The sequence below is a fragment of the Phoenix dactylifera genome, chromosome 5 (genome assembly GCF_051530095.1).
Source record: "Phoenix dactylifera cultivar Ajwa chromosome 5, Ajwa_hap1_PhDact_Kaust_v1.1, whole genome shotgun sequence".
Classification (NCBI taxonomy): Eukaryota; Viridiplantae; Streptophyta; class Magnoliopsida; order Arecales; family Arecaceae; genus Phoenix; species Phoenix dactylifera.
Genome location: NC_143194.1, coordinates 33728448 through 33745793, shown reverse-complemented (window position 1 = coordinate 33745793; position 17346 = coordinate 33728448). Strand labels below are relative to the sequence as shown.

At 39.6% G+C, this 17346-nt stretch overlaps 1 protein-coding gene across 2 annotated transcripts; it reads left to right on the top strand.

Moving 5' to 3' along the window:
- Positions 1-6880: 6880 nt before the first annotated feature.
- On the top strand, positions 6881-15391 carry LOC108511140 (uncharacterized). Of its 2 annotated transcripts, XM_039129690.3 has the most exons (4): positions 6881-7606; positions 8151-8285; positions 10139-10222; positions 15010-15391. In XM_039129690.3, exons 1-4 carry the CDS (start codon positions 6998-7000, stop codon positions 15136-15138), a joined length of 957 nt encoding a protein of 318 aa, XP_038985618.3. In that variant the 5' UTR covers positions 6881-6997; the 3' UTR covers positions 15139-15391. The 2 variants fall into 2 exon arrangements, with proteins under 2 accessions (XP_038985618.3, XP_088578621.2); XM_088722495.2 differs by lacking the exon at positions 15010-15391 and having other exon boundaries at positions 6992-7606; positions 10139-10494.
- The last annotated feature ends 1955 nt before the right edge of the window (positions 15392-17346 follow it).

The window sequence follows — 17346 nt, the reverse complement described above, 5'->3', positions numbered from 1 at the left end:
TGGAGTGCCATTCAATTTTATTGCATAACTAATAAAGAAACCCCAAAAGCAGGCATTCACTTCTTTAGAAGAGGAGCAAAGCTCTTGCTATGAAGAGTGGGTGCTTGACTTTTTTTGTTAATTTTAGGGGCAAAGCTTGTTCGAGGAAGCTCCTCAGTAATCGTCCGTAGAAAACTCCTATTTAGTTTCTCCATCTATGCGAGTTTCCACCTTTGATTCCAGAGATGTTTCCGATGTGAAAGCTACATTTAGCCGATTCTTCATTTGTAGCTAGGAAGATGGGCACGTGATAGGCGGTGGGGTGGGTGGGTGAAGGGGATAAGAAAAGACCAGGTCAAGATAAATAAATTAGAATCTTGGACTTGGAATTTCTTAAAAAGGGAGGAGATGGGACCGCAAGAGCATTTAATTTCCTAGTTGACTAGATCGAGAGAATTTTAGGGCCTCAAAGGCTGTCATTTCTGTGTTCTAGCCAATGAAGCGGTGGGTTCGTACCAAGAAAATGAGAATGGATCGACAGTATTTAAATTACAAAATAAGTCACTTTCGACTCATGAATGTAATGTTTTTCTATCATAATTACCCTAATTTTTTGTCTTGGCGACAAAAGATTGGTATTTTAGTTGGAAGTATAACACATAAGACCTGTAGGACTCTATGTTTGAGGTTGCATTTCTACCATCGGGTTCAGCATAATGATAGGGAGCTCGCCCCGGTTCGACGTATACGAGTGCGAGTTCGGATGGGAGAAGGCGGTAGCGATGCAGAGCGGGAGCGCGGACAAGTTCGATGGAAAGGTGATATCGTACCCGGATTGGAAGGGAGGGGGGAGCATGGATCTAGAGATTTGTCTGATTTTTAAGTCGATGAGCGCGCTAGAGTTGGACAAGAGTTTAAGAGCGCCGTTTGATTTAAAAAATATATTATTTTTTAATTTTATTGAATATATTCATACTAGGCGGGTATAAATCATCTAGTTAATTACAAAAAAAACATAAAGCATACTCAAGCTGCTCATTAGCTTGTACTGGTGACACAGGGTAACAATTAATAAGAAAAAAAAATTGATGATAAGTGAAGCGGAGTGCCATTCAATTTTATTGCAGAACTAATAAAGGAAGATGTGAAGGCTATATTTTCTTCATTTCTAGCTAGGAAGATGGGCACGTGGTGGGCGGTGAGATGAGTGGGTGAAGGGGGTAAGAAGAAGTGTCAAATGATTTGGACAGTTGTCGCGTTGGCTGAGCAGGGAGCAGAAGATTGGGGCAATGAGGAGCTGGACGAGTATCTGCTTGACTCTTCCGCCCCCTGCCCGCCATTTGGTTGTTCTTTCTCGTTGTTGATACCGGCAAGATCCAGCCAGATGATGATATCTGCTGGTTGGTAGTGAGAGGACTCTTAGTATCCGCAAAAAAAAGGGACGCTGGTGAAAAAACAATCATTTGATTTAGTTTCTTGCTCTCCCTTAGCTGCGGGAAAGGAGATAAATTAGAATCTTGGACTTAGAATTTCTTGAAAAATGGGGGAGATCTGATCGCAAGAGCATTGCCTGGTTGGTTGTTTTAGGGCCTCAAGGGTTGCCATTTCTGTGTTCTAGCCAATGAAGTGGTGGGTTCATATCAAGAAGATGAGGACGGATTTATAACAGTATTTAAATTACAAAAATAAGTCACTTTGGACTTATGAATAATATCATAATTATTATAAATATGGCACTTTGGATTTATAACAGTATTAGAATAGTGGTTTCTAAATATTGTTGCCACCAGTGACTAACAATAGTAGTTTTTGGCACTTTATGCAACCTATGTCACTGGGTTACGTGGTCGTAGCCTATTATGTTGAGAGGGAGGGGGGAGCGTGGATCTGGAGATTTGCCTGGTTTCCGAGTCGATGAGCGTGCTGGAGTCGGACGAGGAGTTTGGGAGCGTCGTTTGTCCTCCGTTGGAGCTGGGCGTGCTGCTGCAAGGCACCAACCAGTACCCTTAATCATGGTACTCGTGCAAGGCGAATAGAGCATCATTTTTTTGTGCTGAACAATAAGAAAATCTTATGGGTATAAAATATCTAATTAATTAAAAAAATAAAGTATACTTAAGTTTCTGATTAGCTTGTACTGGTGACAGAGCGTAACAATTAATAAGAAAAAAAAATTGATGATAAGCGAAATGGAGTGCCATTCAATTTTATGGAATGGCTAATAAAGAAACCCAAAGCAAGCATTCACTTTTTTGGAAGAGTAGCAAAACTCTCGCTGGGAAGTGCGAGTGCTTGCCACCAAAGTGGTAGCCTAGTGATAAGGCAGCGATAATTTCGCTCAAGTTACCCGAGTTCGAAACGCAGATGCCCCACGTCCGGATGGCTTGCTGGCGGTTATGCTTTTCTTCCACTTGTACCAAGGTGGCGCTGGGATGACGTATCCACACGTGAGGCGGTGAGCCCACGGGTCGGAGAAGGCACGCGAAACCTGTGATCTGTATCGAACATTCCCTAATGAAAGGGGGGTTCAGTGGGAGATGCTACGCGGGTAGGCTAGCTGGTCCCTCCCCCTCCCCTTCTATTATTTACCAAAAAAAAAGAAAAGCGAGTGCTTGACTTTTTTTTTGTTTTTACTGGCAAAGCTCGTTCGAAAGCTACATTTAGCCGATTCTTCGTTTGTAGCTAGGAAGATGGGCATGTGATAGGCGGTGGGGTGGGTGGGTGAAGGGGGTAAGAAAAGACCAGGTCAAGATAAATAAATTAGAATCCTGGACTTGGAATTTCTTAAAAAGGGAGGAGATGTGACCGCAAGAGCATTACCTAGTTGACTAGATCCAGAGAATTTTAGGGCCTCAAAGGTTGCCATTTCTGTGTTCTAGCCAATGAAGTGGTGGGTTCATATCAAGAAGATGAAGACGGATTTATAACAGTATTTAAATTACAAAACAAGTCACTTTGGACTTACGAATAATAATGTTTTTCTATCATAATTATCCTAATTTTTTGTCTTGGCATAGAAAGATTGGTATTTTAGTTGGAAGTATGAGACATGAGATCCGTAGGACTCTATGTTTGAGGTTGCGCAATCAAATTATTATGTAATATTTTGTTAGCCGATTTTCGTCCCAAGTATCTCGGACCAGGAAAATCAGTGCATTTTTACCATCAAAAGCGTATCCCTGTAGCTCTTTCATTTCTCTTTCCTGCACAATTCCATGTCCTCCTTATTTACCCTTTTAATTTCCTCCTTAATACTGTGTGATTTTATTTACTTAATGAACTTATCTGAGTATTTTACCTGATTTCATTTTGAAAATATCTTAGAAGTGAAATCTACTTATCTCATTCATAAAGGGTAGGTTTCATCCTGAATCCATTTATTTTGGTATCCAATCTGATCCTAATACCATAATAATAGATAGAAATTGGATCAATTTTTATAGTCTACACAAAACTCCATAAATAAAAGTAATAGTATTTTTTTAAAAAAATATTTTATTAATTTATTTTTATCCGTACTTGTCGCAAATTCGAACAAGCCAGAGAAGCCTGAAGCCGAGGATATGAGCATTAAGAGAAGGAAGAGGTACTAAACTACTGGGTTAGTCGTACGCCCTGAACGAATGTTGTGGAGTCACTCTTCCTGAAGCAGACATGTCACTTTCTGAGTCCTCAAGTACAAACGAGCAAACGGAGATAAAAGGCCTATGTTATGTGAGTAACTTTGAAAAAACGGATTTCAAGTCACAAGCAGCAAGTTTAAAAACTGCAATAAAAATTAAAACAAAATGTAGATTAAGGTTTGCTTGCATATAAAGTAGCTTCGCATAAAATATCCTAGAGTGAAGTCCACTCACATGCCCGTTATAACCCTATAATAGTAAGATGAAGAAAAAAAAAATAGATCAAGTGTTGCTTTCATATAAAGTGGCTCTCGGTCACAAATTTATCAAGTATTGCTCATAATTTTGTCTGTTCACAAAGCACTAAAGTATGCCCGTTACCATCATGTGTGGCAGCAAAGAACGATGTTGTGGTTCACCATTAAAGTACAGCTTTAATAATTGAATTCTTCCTCTCATATTGATGTTACGAAGATATAAAACATAGTTGACCGATGGGCATGCCACCCCAAGATAACTAAACTAAGCTCTGTTACTAACTACACCAAGTAGGCAGCCCGCACAATTCCACAAACTTAGATGGTGCTTAGTGATTGATGAAATTGCAATGTAATAGAAGAAATAGATGGATTGATACATGTGATTGGTGTCAATAGAGGAGACCAATGAGAGAAATTCTTTTATTTATTGTGCACATTTGAGTGTGTTGGAGAGAATATTAGTCATCTTGATTTCGGATTGTTCCGACCTTCTTAATGCATGAGCATGTGCCCGAGTCATTCTAGATGTAAGGAGACCAATAAGAAAAACTCTTTTATTTATTGTGCACATTTGAGTGTGTTGGAGAGAATATTAGTCATCCTGATTTCGGATTGTTCCGACCTTCTTAATGTAGGAGCAGGAGCCCGAGTCATTCTAGATGTACGTCGTGTTTGGATCATTGTTTGAGTATGCCCGAAACACAATGGGTCCAATATTTTCAACACCTAGTTACGTTGGGTCCTTAATTTGGGTTTGTAATTTCTGATTTGTGCTGGATTGAGTCCATGTAATTGAGTTGTAATCGAGTCAACCCAAGTCACTTTGTGTGGACCCAATTGAGAACGTGATGATGTGTCCATTTGCATAGGAGAAGTCCTATCCTCGTTAGGATTTCATGGCGTGAAGAGACTTAGGCATGGAGATGTTTATGGGATTGACTATTCAAAGTCCTACTTTGTTGAAGAGTCCTTGAGTGATTAGGAGTTATCTATTTGGTCCATGTAGTGCTTGGAAAAGAGTCCTAATTGATTTAGACTCTCTTCCATGCGCTGTAAGAAGTCCTAAATTATTTGGAGTTTTGTTTATTATCCATATGTCGTTTGAAAGAGTCCTAACTGATTTGGACTCTTAGTGCATGTGTCTTTAAAGAATCCTAGTTATTTGGGAGTCTTAGTTGGTTTAGTAGATTTCATCAATTGATTTTGTCAGTTAATTTCTTCAGTTGATTTCGTTAAATGTTTGATTTAAATTAAAAGAGTTCATATTTAATAGGAGTCCATGTTTAGAAGGAGTCCCTAAAATTTCTGATTGCAAGAGTCCTTATTTTTCCAACCTCCTTCTCTATATAAAAGAGAGGTTGAAAATAAAATTCAGAATTAATTTGAGTAAAATTTTTTTGAGTTTTTGAGAGCTTTGAGAGCCCTTCACGTGAGAAGAGAGTCTCTTATCCTTCCTTGATGTGACGCCAAGAAGAGGTGAAGAAAGAAGGTGCGACTCCTTCTCTTCCGCCTAGTTTTGTGGGTATTTAAATGGAGGTGAGACTCTTCCCTTAAACCTATTCTTATCCTTTCATAGAATCCTTCTTCCTTTAGGATTCCAAGACTCCATCCACGTTAAAGCCGCCCCCTCACGTTAAAACCCAAACTAATTTGGTCCCAAGCCAACTCCATCTGCCCTAGCCCAAGCCAATACAATTTCCAAAATTCAGCCGCCAACCATAGACCCAATTAACATCAATTAGCCACCTTCCCATCTCCTTCTTCCTCCTTTTCCCATCCAAGAACCCTAGCTGCCATTGCCAAAGAAAAGAAAAAGAGAGAGAGAGAGTTTCAGCCCTCATCCACAAAATTCAGCAACACTCATCCCCGACTGCGTCACTTTTTGACCTTGACTTTAATCGAAGTAAATGACTTGAGTACTAACCGACGTGGCATTAGGGTCATTCCTGCCTAGGAGTAACGCCAAAGGTCATTGAATGAGTTGCAATCACGATCTTAACAATGATCACACCAGAACAGCAGTAAAGACACGATTGACTTGTATGCCAATCGTGGAAAGCCATTACCATGCAATTAATGCACGATTTGCCATTATCGTGTGGTCATGGCACTTTCCGATAAATAAGGTAATGGACACCGCTCTCAACCTATATATAGGGATGACCGAGGGGGCCCTCTGGTAACTATTCTTAAGCTTATGCTTTTTATGGCACTCCTCCACACTCATTTTCTCTCTTTTCCATTGTTGCTTTAGATCTCCAGTAACTTAAACATCGGAGAGCTTTTCGCCAAAGATCTTCCGACAAGTGAACTTCTTTATAGGTTGACCTTCTGCTTTTTGTTCTTGATTTTGGCCAACCTCGTCATATCTTGGTCTCAACCAATCTCGACGTATCCCGGCCTCAGCTGACCTCAATACATCTCGGCTAGTAATAGATCTCGATCCAAATATCTAGCAGCAATAGATTGAAAAATGGGGAAAAAAAATAAAGGCTACTATTAGATTCTCTGCACAGCAAAAGATCTAACGGGAGTTTTTATTAAAATAAAAAATAATTAAAAAAAAAGCAGCTTCTGAAGGCGGCTCCCAATGGGAATAATTTTTCAACGCGTACGAGGTGCCGTGCGATGATCATTTGTACGATGGACATGGCCTTGCCCTTTCCAGTGCCCCATCTCCAACCCGGGCCCTCTATCCCTCGAACTCTTGCTGCGCTCGAACTTCTATGTGAAACAGGCCTACGTGATAATATGCCTGCTCCTTCCGATAGTTTTCGAAGAGAAAGTAACCTGAGATTCTCTCTCTTTGTCCGGAGAGTTATTTTGTCTGTTCGACTTTTCTTTGCAAGAATCTAGAGCAGTGTTCGACCCTTCCGGAAATTTAAAGACAATAAGAAGCTGTCAAAAGATGGAATTAAAGGAGATTGGTGGATACCTTGCTTCAGCTCTCCGAGCAAAAGGACCGGCATATGGATGCCTTGCTACCTTATCAAAAGCAGGGGCGAGAGAAGAAAAATGAAAAGAAAAGCTAGGACGAGGTTCGCAAGAAGCGCCTTTACTCTTCAGGGGAAACTGCAGTCACGCTCCTAATACATTGCCGGCCCATTGGAGACGCCTCCCCACACCCAGGACTCGATGGAAGCCATGCTCTGCCTCCGCGTGCCCCTCGCTCCGGCATGCAGACCGGACTTCCTCCTCTCCCACCCCTCGCAGAGGAATCCCCTCCGCCGCCGCCACTTCGCCTTCCCCCACGGAGGCGCCCGGGTGGCGGCGGCGGCCCGGCTGTGGGCAGTGTGCTTCCAACCGCCGGCGGGGGAGGGTGCCGGCAGGGGACGGACGGAAGGATGGCATAGGAGACGCGGGGCTGCGGTGGGCCCGGTCTTGGTCCTGGCTTGCGCCCTGCGCGTCACCGGTTTGAAGCACGGGGGACGTGCGTATTGTTCGCCTCCGAATTCAAGCGGTGACGTGCCCCCGACTTCCGACCAACAGCATGGCGGCGACGAAAGCCCTCCGTTCCGTGCAGGCATACAGAGAGGGGTTGGGGGCTTAACTCCGCCGCCATTGGTGAACGTGCTGTCGGGCATATTCAGAGGAGGACCTGCGGCTGCCAAGGAGCCACTCGAGCTTCATCAGCTCATCCTCCATCGAATCGAGGACGAAGTTCGATTTTTGCATCAGGGGTTCGAGGAACCAAGCTTGCTGCGTTTGTTGCTGGAACACCTGTCCGATCAAGTGGATATCCATGTTTGAATCTTTTCTTTTCTTTGCTTTGTTTATATAAATATCTCTATTTCTTCCTTTCTTTCTTTCTTGACTAGCTTTTGCATGCGTTAAGGATGTTTAAATTGCTTTCATTTGAACTAGCCTGATAATTTAAATTTGAACAATGTCTAATGCAATCCATAAGAAGGTCAGTTTGAAGTCTGACCACCGAGATATATATCTCACTTGATAGTTCCACTAAATATTTATGTTACTTAATCTACTGCTGCTTTGCGCTCTTTTTCGCAAAAGCAATATTATCTTTGGGCTCCATCACTAGGTGAGTACCGTTTGGTACATCTGTGAATGAGATTTTTGGTTTTTGCGATGCATGCGAGAGAAAATGAGAAGCATGGACAGCTTTTCTATTGTCTTGAAACTTTGGATTTTTCAAGAGAGAAAGAGAGGTCTTATCATCAAAAATCAAAATAACAGTTATCATTCCCCTGCAAAACTAGCTTCAAGTATGCATATATCGGAAATCACATATCTGAAGCAAACTGGATTATTCTGTCTGTGTTTGCAGGGGCACTCTTCTTTGGAAGCGAGTGACAGAGGACTGAAAACAACAAGTTCATTATATAAAGAATGGGAGGAACTCGCTGAAAATGAGAGGAAATACAACCTAGGATTGTTATTGGTCCAAATATTCATCAATCAGGTGATTCTTCTCACACATCCAAAAAGTTTCATGCACGCTGCATATGCTAACAGATGATTTCCGTAAAACAAGTTAATGACGAATCTTTATAAAGCGAAACAAGTATTTAAGAGGATTAAATAACAAATTAAGAATAAAATTTTGACAAAAAAAATGAGGATCACCAACTGGCACTCCCTCAAAAAATGAAATGACAATATCATGTACCAAAATAATTGACTAGGCAAGCTAAGTTGCAATAGTGGCGTTTCCGCTACTATCTTGGAGGCATTAATTTGGATGTTCGAATTTTTTAGGTGGAAGGATGACTCATCCCTTTTTTTCAACGTCTTTTTAGAAAAGAGAGAAAAGACTTTTTAGATAACTCTTCAATCTTCATGCAACTGGAACTTTTTAGAAAAGATACAACTAGGTGGTTGCTGAGCATAAGGCCTTGAGATGACAACTATTCAAAGGCCAGTGGTCAATAAAATTTGAAATCCCAAAACTTGGGGTAAAACCGGGGGCTGAAACCGGATCGGATGCTAATATATCCATATCTATATTTGTTTTGTTTGACGAATACATATATGGATTGCAAAATCAAATACGGACATAAATTTCATATCCATATTTTTTTTTAAAACGAATACGGACATAAATCAGATACTAAAAGTATGGATATAAATACGAAAATAAATCGGATAATTAAATTTTATGACCACAAAATCAAAAATATTACTAAGTGGATAATAAATCAAGTTAATAGCATGTTAATATGATCATTTATTTTTATTAAAAGTTCATTAGTGCTATATAAAATTAAATAGGGTTACAAATGAAATCGAATATTCGGATATGGATCGAATAGTTGTCTATCCATATCCTCTCTTTTTTTGATAAATATGGATACAGATACAAATATTAGTTAGATGTTCAAATTTTATTTATATCCGGATAGATTCGGATATGAAAGTGAATCCGGATAGATATTATTCGATCCACTTTCATTCCTAGTAAGATGGTTGGCTGAAAAGGCAATTTTTTCTTGTTCACAAAGTGTTGGAGTAATCAACGTCTTCCATTTATCCATCTCTTTGCTTTAATTCTTTATGTTTTCTCATAAGTGCTTAGTTTATCCTTCGACAACCTAATGCTGCAACAGATAGGTACTTAATGAAATCTGAGCCCCTAACTTAGCCTCACAATGAAGTTCACTCTTTGTGATATAATCCTCCAAGCACCATCAAGATGCAGAGAAAATGAGTAATGAGACTTGGATTCTTTGGTGAATACATCCTTCTTTTGCATGCACTTGAGAAATTCTAGATTCAAACACAGAAACATATCCTAATATATTTCTCAAAGAGAGAGATAAACATATACACATCCAAAGGAAAGAACAATTAAAATTTTCTATTCCTATAATTGCAGGTGGATAATGTTTTAATCTGTTTTTCATCTTGTTTGCCTTTCCTTTCTACCAAAATATAAGAATTTGGTGGTGGAAATGTCACCTCAAAGGCGCCTAATCATCTTGCAACAAATACCAACCAATGGAAGTGACAAATTGTATCCAATCAATGGTTGCACTCTCTTTTAAAGGTTGGAAGAGGTCATTTCCCCGAGGGCTGGATCGGGGCAACTTTTGAATCGATTCTTTGAAACAATTGATGGCGAGTCTATTATTATTCTTTTTAAAAAAATAAAAGGGTTTCTCCAAACCTTTAGTGGATATAATTTTTAACATTTCAAAATTATAAAATTTTAATAGTTTTCTTGCATGAGAAAGTCTTAGTTGTTGTTGAAGTTGCACCGCATGCTATGCTATGTTTAAAATTGACGATATTTTCAACTCTATAAACTCATTGCAGGGAGACTATGAAAAGGCTAAGGAAATATGTGAGGATATTATCAAAGTTTCACCTGCGATGGATGAAAGACCTCGATTCATCATGGTGAGTATAAAACATATTAATCCAGCATCCATATGTCTTTGCATTGATAAATTCTTTATGGATCGTAATTTCTTGGGGAAGTTGCTTAGTGGTCCAAAGTTAGACCCCTGTATAACGAATAATCCCTGTTGTTTGGGTCAACCGGGACCTCCTGTTACAGTAGGGTCTTTAGAGGGATGGGAAAGTAATTTACCGTAATTTCTTTTGAATAAAGATGTGCCCATGCAGTAAATGGTCTCCACAACTACGGCCTTGACCATAGAGAAACTATATGGATTGATTCTAGAGATGGGCACTGGGCCGGGCCGCCCACGGCCCGGCACGGCACGGCACGAAGCGGGCCGTGCCTGGCACGGCCCGCAAGCTACAGTGCCGGGCCGTGCCTGGCACGGCCCCTTTGATAGGGCCGTGCTGGGCTAGAGGGTCCTGGCCAGCGGGCCGTGCCAGGCACGGCCCGCTTCGGGCCTGGGCCGGCACGGCCCGGTCTAGGCCCGCGGGCCAAGCACGGCACGGCCCGCGGGCCAGCACGGCACGGCCCATAAGGGCCTGGGCCGGGCTGGCACGCGAGCCTGGCACGGTCCGGGCCTGGGCCCGGCTCGGCCCGATAAAAATTAATGCTTCATAAATTTTTTTAATAAATTAATAAATATTGAACACTAAGAAATCTTGATTTATGAATATAAAGCCACCTTAATGGTGGGGGGTTTGGCATAGACCCCTACCAGTTTATTAATTTAAATCAAAATGGTACATGAAGGGAGGTTTGGACCTTGGTCTGACCTCTAGAATACAATAAGAAACTAAGAAAGGGCCGAGGTTTGGACCTTGGTCTGACCTCCAGAATACAATAAAAATGTACAATTATAAAAAATTAAGAAATCTTACTAATCATCAGTGATTCAGTAAATCAGTATTCACTCTTCAGTCTTCAGTCTTCAGTCTTCAGTCTTCAGTAGTGTTTGTATCATCATCATCAGAGGATGTTGTATTATGTCCACCTTTATCTTGAAGTCTTGCCTCAGCATCCAGCCAATCCTTGAAGCAGAGAAGCATCTCCACCGTTTCGCCCGTCATCCTACTTCTCTTTTCGTCAAGAACACGCCGACCTGCACTAAAAGCGGATTCCGATGCTACCGTGGACATCGGCACAGCTAAAATATCGCGTGCAATTGCAGACATAACAGGATATTGATTTCTAACACTCTTCCACCAAGATAATACATCTAGATTCTCTATTTGATTTTCATCATATGCAGAATGAAGATCATTTCGTAAATAAAATTCTAGTTCACTACTTAAAGATGAAGAAGATGAAGAGGAACTTGAAGCATGTGTGTGTCTTCTCTGTGCAATGAATGAAAAAATAGATGACGAACGAGAACTACTAGAAGGAGGAATAGAGGTTTGTATTTGTGTTCTAGATCCACGAATTTTTTCATCATATATAGCATAAATATCATAAAGAAGTTGTCTTACCTCATCTTTAGCAGATTCAGCATCTTGATTCATATTTTCAGAGTATGCATCAAGTAAAATTAGCACGCCATTTAATTTAACTCTAGGATCAAATACAGCAGCTAAGTTATGCATAGGACATATCCTGTCCCAATACTCATTCCATTTAGATTCCATTAATTCAATAATAGGCATTAAAACATCATCATATCTATGTTCTGCAAATTTTTGACTAATTATATATGCTTGTTGTAAAAATGAACATGAAGTAGGGTAATAAATACCAGAAAGAACATTGGTAGCATTATAAAAACTAAGCAAAAAATCTTCCAAAATTTTTTCTTTATTCCAATCAGTTTCAGTCAATGTAAATCCTAATCCACGATCATTAATATATGCACTTAATAAATTTTTATATGGGTATGCATCATGTATCATGCTATATGTGGAGTTCCAACGAGTAATTACATCAAGTTTAAATTTTTTAAAACATTTACCATGATTTATGCATAATTCCTTAAATTCTTGAAGTCTTGATCTAGAAGCATGAATAAAAGAAACTGCATTTCTAATTTTTGAAATCACATCTTGAATCATGCCCATGCCAGCTTGAACAGAAAGATTTAAGATATGACATGCACATCTAATATGCAGTAAATTTCCATCTAATATGGGATGCAATGAGTCTTTTAATAATACAACAGCAGAATTATTATTAGATGCATTATCAAAAGTAATAGACATAATTTTTTCATTAATATTATATGAACATGCAGTTTGATAAATTATATTTGAAATTTGTTGCCCAGAATGTGGAAAATCAAAAGCACGAAAAGCAAGAATACGTTTATTTAATTGCCAATCATTATCAATATAATGAGCAGTAATGGCAATAAAACAATTACTACCTACAGATGCTGACCAAATATCAGAAGTTAATGAAATTTTTACATTTAAAGTAGAAAGTGTTTTAATTAAATTTTGTTTCATTGCTAAAAAATTGGTCATAGCTACTCTTCTAAATGTACGCCTACTAGTTCTTTTGTAAGCAGGTTGTAGATTTAATTGAACATATTCTTCAAAATTAAAAGATTCACATAAACTAAAAGGTAATTCATCCTTAACTATCCATTTTACAAGTGCTTTTCTTTGATTTTCATGATTATATGCAAAATTACCTACAAGTAATCCCCCTTGTATATTAAGGCTACTTTGAGTTTGAGCATGAGAATCATGCATCCTATGACTCTCTTGATGTCTTTTTAAATGCCCTGTTCCCCCACTACTACTACAACTATAAAGTTTGGCACATTTTTTACATCTAGCTTTCCAAACTCCCTCAACCATAACTCTATCAAATTCATTCCATACAGTACTAGTCCTCTTACGAGAAGAGGTTTGACCTTCACTCGGTTCACCAGTTCTAGAGGAACTAGGAACAGGGGGTTGGGGATTAGTTTCTTCTCCCTCAGAAACAGGAATGCCAAACTGACTTTCCTCAAAAGATGACATATCTATGATTAATTCAAAAAATAAAAACTAACCGCAAGGAGGAATTGAGTAGAGGGTCGGAGGGCAGAGGCAGAGCCGAGATTCCGAGCTTCCTCTTGTGCTCTCAACAGAAGCGACCTTCTCTTCTCAACAGGAACCTCCTCTTGTGTAGCACTTGAACAAACTAAAAATTAAATTGCTAGAAGAGCACTTTAGAAGAGAGAAATAATAGCAGTAGAGAAGGAGAGAATGAGAGGTTTGGTGTGGTGAGAATGAGGGAGGAATGGGCTATTTATAGAAGCCCCAAAAATTTTTTTTCCCAAAATACCCCTCAATTCAGCCGTTATTGGACTGTTGGGAGGGGTAAAAGCGTCTTTTTCCCGAAAATAGCCGTTGGAAACGACTATTTTCCTCCCCCTCTCCAGACGGGCCGTGCCAGGCACGGCCCGTCTGGAGCCGTTACGGGCCGTGCCGGCACGGCCCGTTCGGAGCCGTTGCGGGCCGCCCATTTGCGCCCGTTACGGGCCGTGCCTGGCACGGCCCGTGTCGTGCCGTGCCCGGCCCGGCCCACCAATAGAGGGGCCTGGGGCCGGGCCGGGCTGCAGTTCCGTGCTGGACGGGCCGTGCCAGGCACGGCCCGTTTAGTCTTTGGGCCCGGGGGGCCTGGGCCGGGCCGGCCCGGCACGGCCCGTTGCCCAACTATTGGATTCCATGCAATAGCACAACGCAAGATCCCATCTAAGGGACACGTCTTGTTCATGCAAAACATCGACACGTGTGATCTTAAATGATGATGCAAAACATCATCAGCTGCCACGTGGGAGCCACAGGAATCATCACTATACCTTGGCATGATGCACGCATGAGCATCTACAGTAGTTTCGTGAAGGCATGGTAGATAATAGATCAAAAAGAATCTACACAGAAGCTTGCGTGCATGTTTTTGAATTGAAAAAAAAAAGATGGCCATATGGAGATAGAGCACCCTATTATTCCTCTCTCTATCTATCTATCTATCTATCTATCTATCTATCTATCTATCTATCTATCTATCTATCTATATATATATATATATATATATCAAAGAAACGCTCTCGAAATACTTGGAAAAAGGCTAGCTGACTATGATCATTATGAATATATAGTAAACCAATCAATTACAGTATCATTTAAAATCGAGACCTGAAGCTTGCCTCAGAGGTGACCCTGGCCTCTTTGCTTAGCAACCAAAAATTCTGAATTTAAAACTATGCATCCCTAAAAATTTGGGATTCGGTAATACTACGGTGCTTATGTGTCTCCATCTCTTTCTCTCGAAAAATAATATAGTATTAATATACGAGCTCTCTCAGTTCATAAAACAAGAAATTGATTGCATGCATGCTACCTGTATTAACATTGCATGCATGTATGATTTAGAGAAACAAAGATATGCTTCTGCTTGCAATTGTTCGGAAGACCATCTGTGAAAGAATGCTGGCTTAGCATCTTGCTAACAAATAGAGTTGGCCCTATTAAAGCAGGGCTCCAACGGTTAAACCTGGTATATGTGGGCCGGATTTTGGCCCGGCCAAGCTTAGGATTAGTTTTTCTAAGTGCAGACCTAAACTCCAATTGATATGGCTTTTGTCTGTGGTAGCATTATTAAAAAAACTGCCAAAATCCCATTTCATATACATAAAATAAAAAAAAAAAAAATTTTTGAGGGGTCAGGGAGGCATAAAGCCACCCAGATTTTTTTTTATTACACGAAATAAAAGATGGAAACGATTTCTGGACCCATATCTTTGATTGGATTTGGAGTCTGAAACCTTTTGTTTGTGCCCGTGGAAACCTGTCAGGATATTATAAAGGCGATGTTGGACGTGCAGAGAATGTCGAATCGAGGAACGACACAAGGTGGTTTACTACTGTTCACCAAGAATATGATAAAACTTATCATCATGATAGCACAGTGGGAAAACTGTTAGAATGCTACAATGAATTAATCAAAATTCCATTGGCTCAAGATGCTATCAGCTTCCAATGTCTCTGAATAATGCTCGTGGTTCATGGGGATCTCTCTCTCTCTCGCTCTCTGAGGCCGGGACTTTCATAAGCTTTTTATGTAACCTTTTTCTTTAAAACTTTGTACTCATCTTTTTCTTTGTCATTTTATTTGGGTATAAAAGGCTTTATATGCTTTTGAAGCAAAAGTTCTAATTAAGGCCACCAAATTTTACCTTGCTCTATTGTTCCCCACCAGATTGGCACTAGAATTTGTTCATCTGACAATTCAAGGGTATCTTTTATATTTCTTTTCTTTAAATTTTGATCATACTTGGCATATATTAATCTAGATGTCAAAAAAAACTCAATTGCTATGGCAATCACAACGCGAGATTGCAATATCATGGAACTCAACTTTGACAGCAAACATGCACGATCCCTGTTGTAGATTTAACTTCCATCCCAATTTCATCTCAACTTAAATCAGAATCTATTTCTTAATTTAATGAAAAATCAAAAGCTAAATTTTAATCCATATAAGGCTCCCCCAAATGTAATAAGTGATCATTGTAGGTTATATCCTACTGGTACGGAATGCATGCAAATTCCGTGGACGTCATCCCGGTCTCTAGGTGGGCATTTCTCATGTTGGCATGGTTCGTGCCGATGTCAATTATTTGGCTCAATTCACATGCAACGCAATGCTTTTTGGGTTCGATTTGGACCATGACTTTCGGTTAACCAGTTTGTCGCACCTAAGTATACGCTGGGTTATGTTGCCAGTATTATGATTCATATTACATTATAGTTCTGTCAAAGTGTTGATTTTTACATGCTTTTACTATTGATTGCAGAATGGTAGTGTTTGCCACCTTCATGCTCAAAGAAGAAGTCTTATAACTATCTTGCTTCCATTTGAAGGAAAATCTTGTTGTACTTAGACCGGTAGCATAGAAATTAAATGGCCTAGAAGTATAGTCACAAGAGTTTGTAGTATTTTTAAATTATTTGTAGAAATTATTTGCAAAACCCAACAAACTAGGCTTGGTCTACTTGACCGACTCAATCATCTTGGCTCAAAATGAGAAAAAAAATTGGCCTGTGTTGCGCACGTGCCTAGAGGGAAGAAATTCTCGATCGGAGTCTTCCTCCTCCGAAACTATCGGATTTCTTCTCTCACCCTCACCAAGAACCAACCTCAATTGGAGCTCATCGCCAATATTTTTTTTAATTTTTCATTCCGAGTGCCGATCACCTTCTTATTGTTGTTGCGGCCAATCCTCGCTAGAAAACCAGAAGAACAATCTTTAGGACAAGAGGACATCGAGAAAGATTCTGCGCACTCCAGTTCATAGATCGTAGCGTAAGCAGATGATTAGTCAGTCTGGGTTGTTGGCATAAAAGTAAGAATCCTTGTATACTTTTCTACATAATTATAGATATTTTATACACATACATATGAAATGCTAATGATCAAGATAAGTAAGATGCAAGAATTCTTTTATGATGGTTTCTCTATTAAACCATTTTTTGATCATGTATGCTTGTGATTGATAATATGATGAATGCATATATAAGTATAACTTACACTTGAATAATCGGACTAATGGATGTGGTACTCTTGACTAAAATATTATATTGATTGCCCTGTTACAAGCGAAAAATGTGACACTTATCACACTTATCGATTGTTCCATTACGGGCGGAAAATGTGACCGTGGTTAGTCTAAAGTCAGAAATTAAAAAAAAATGTTGTGTGGACGCGAACTTGATTTAATGAATAAGGACTTTAAGCTAATTTTATTATCATTGATTGCCCTGTCACATGCTGAAAATGTGGCAATATCGATTATCTTGTCACGGGCCAAAAATGTAACACATATTGATTGCCTCATCACGGGTAGAAAACATGACCGAGATTTGGACCAAAGATGAAAAGTTAATTGATCATGGATCTGAATTGAGTTAAAAAGGAATGGAATGAAAAGCTGCTTGAAAATACTATTAAAGATTTATGAGATACCGTATGATTTATCACTCTTGAGTGGTTGGATTTCTATTGATATTTGATGTACATATGTTTACTGTTTATTCAAGCATTATTCATAGTCGGTTTATGATTTCATGATTTGTGTAATGATTTCTTGTTATTTTCAAACTTATATTATTGCGTTGGTGTGAATGTGTGG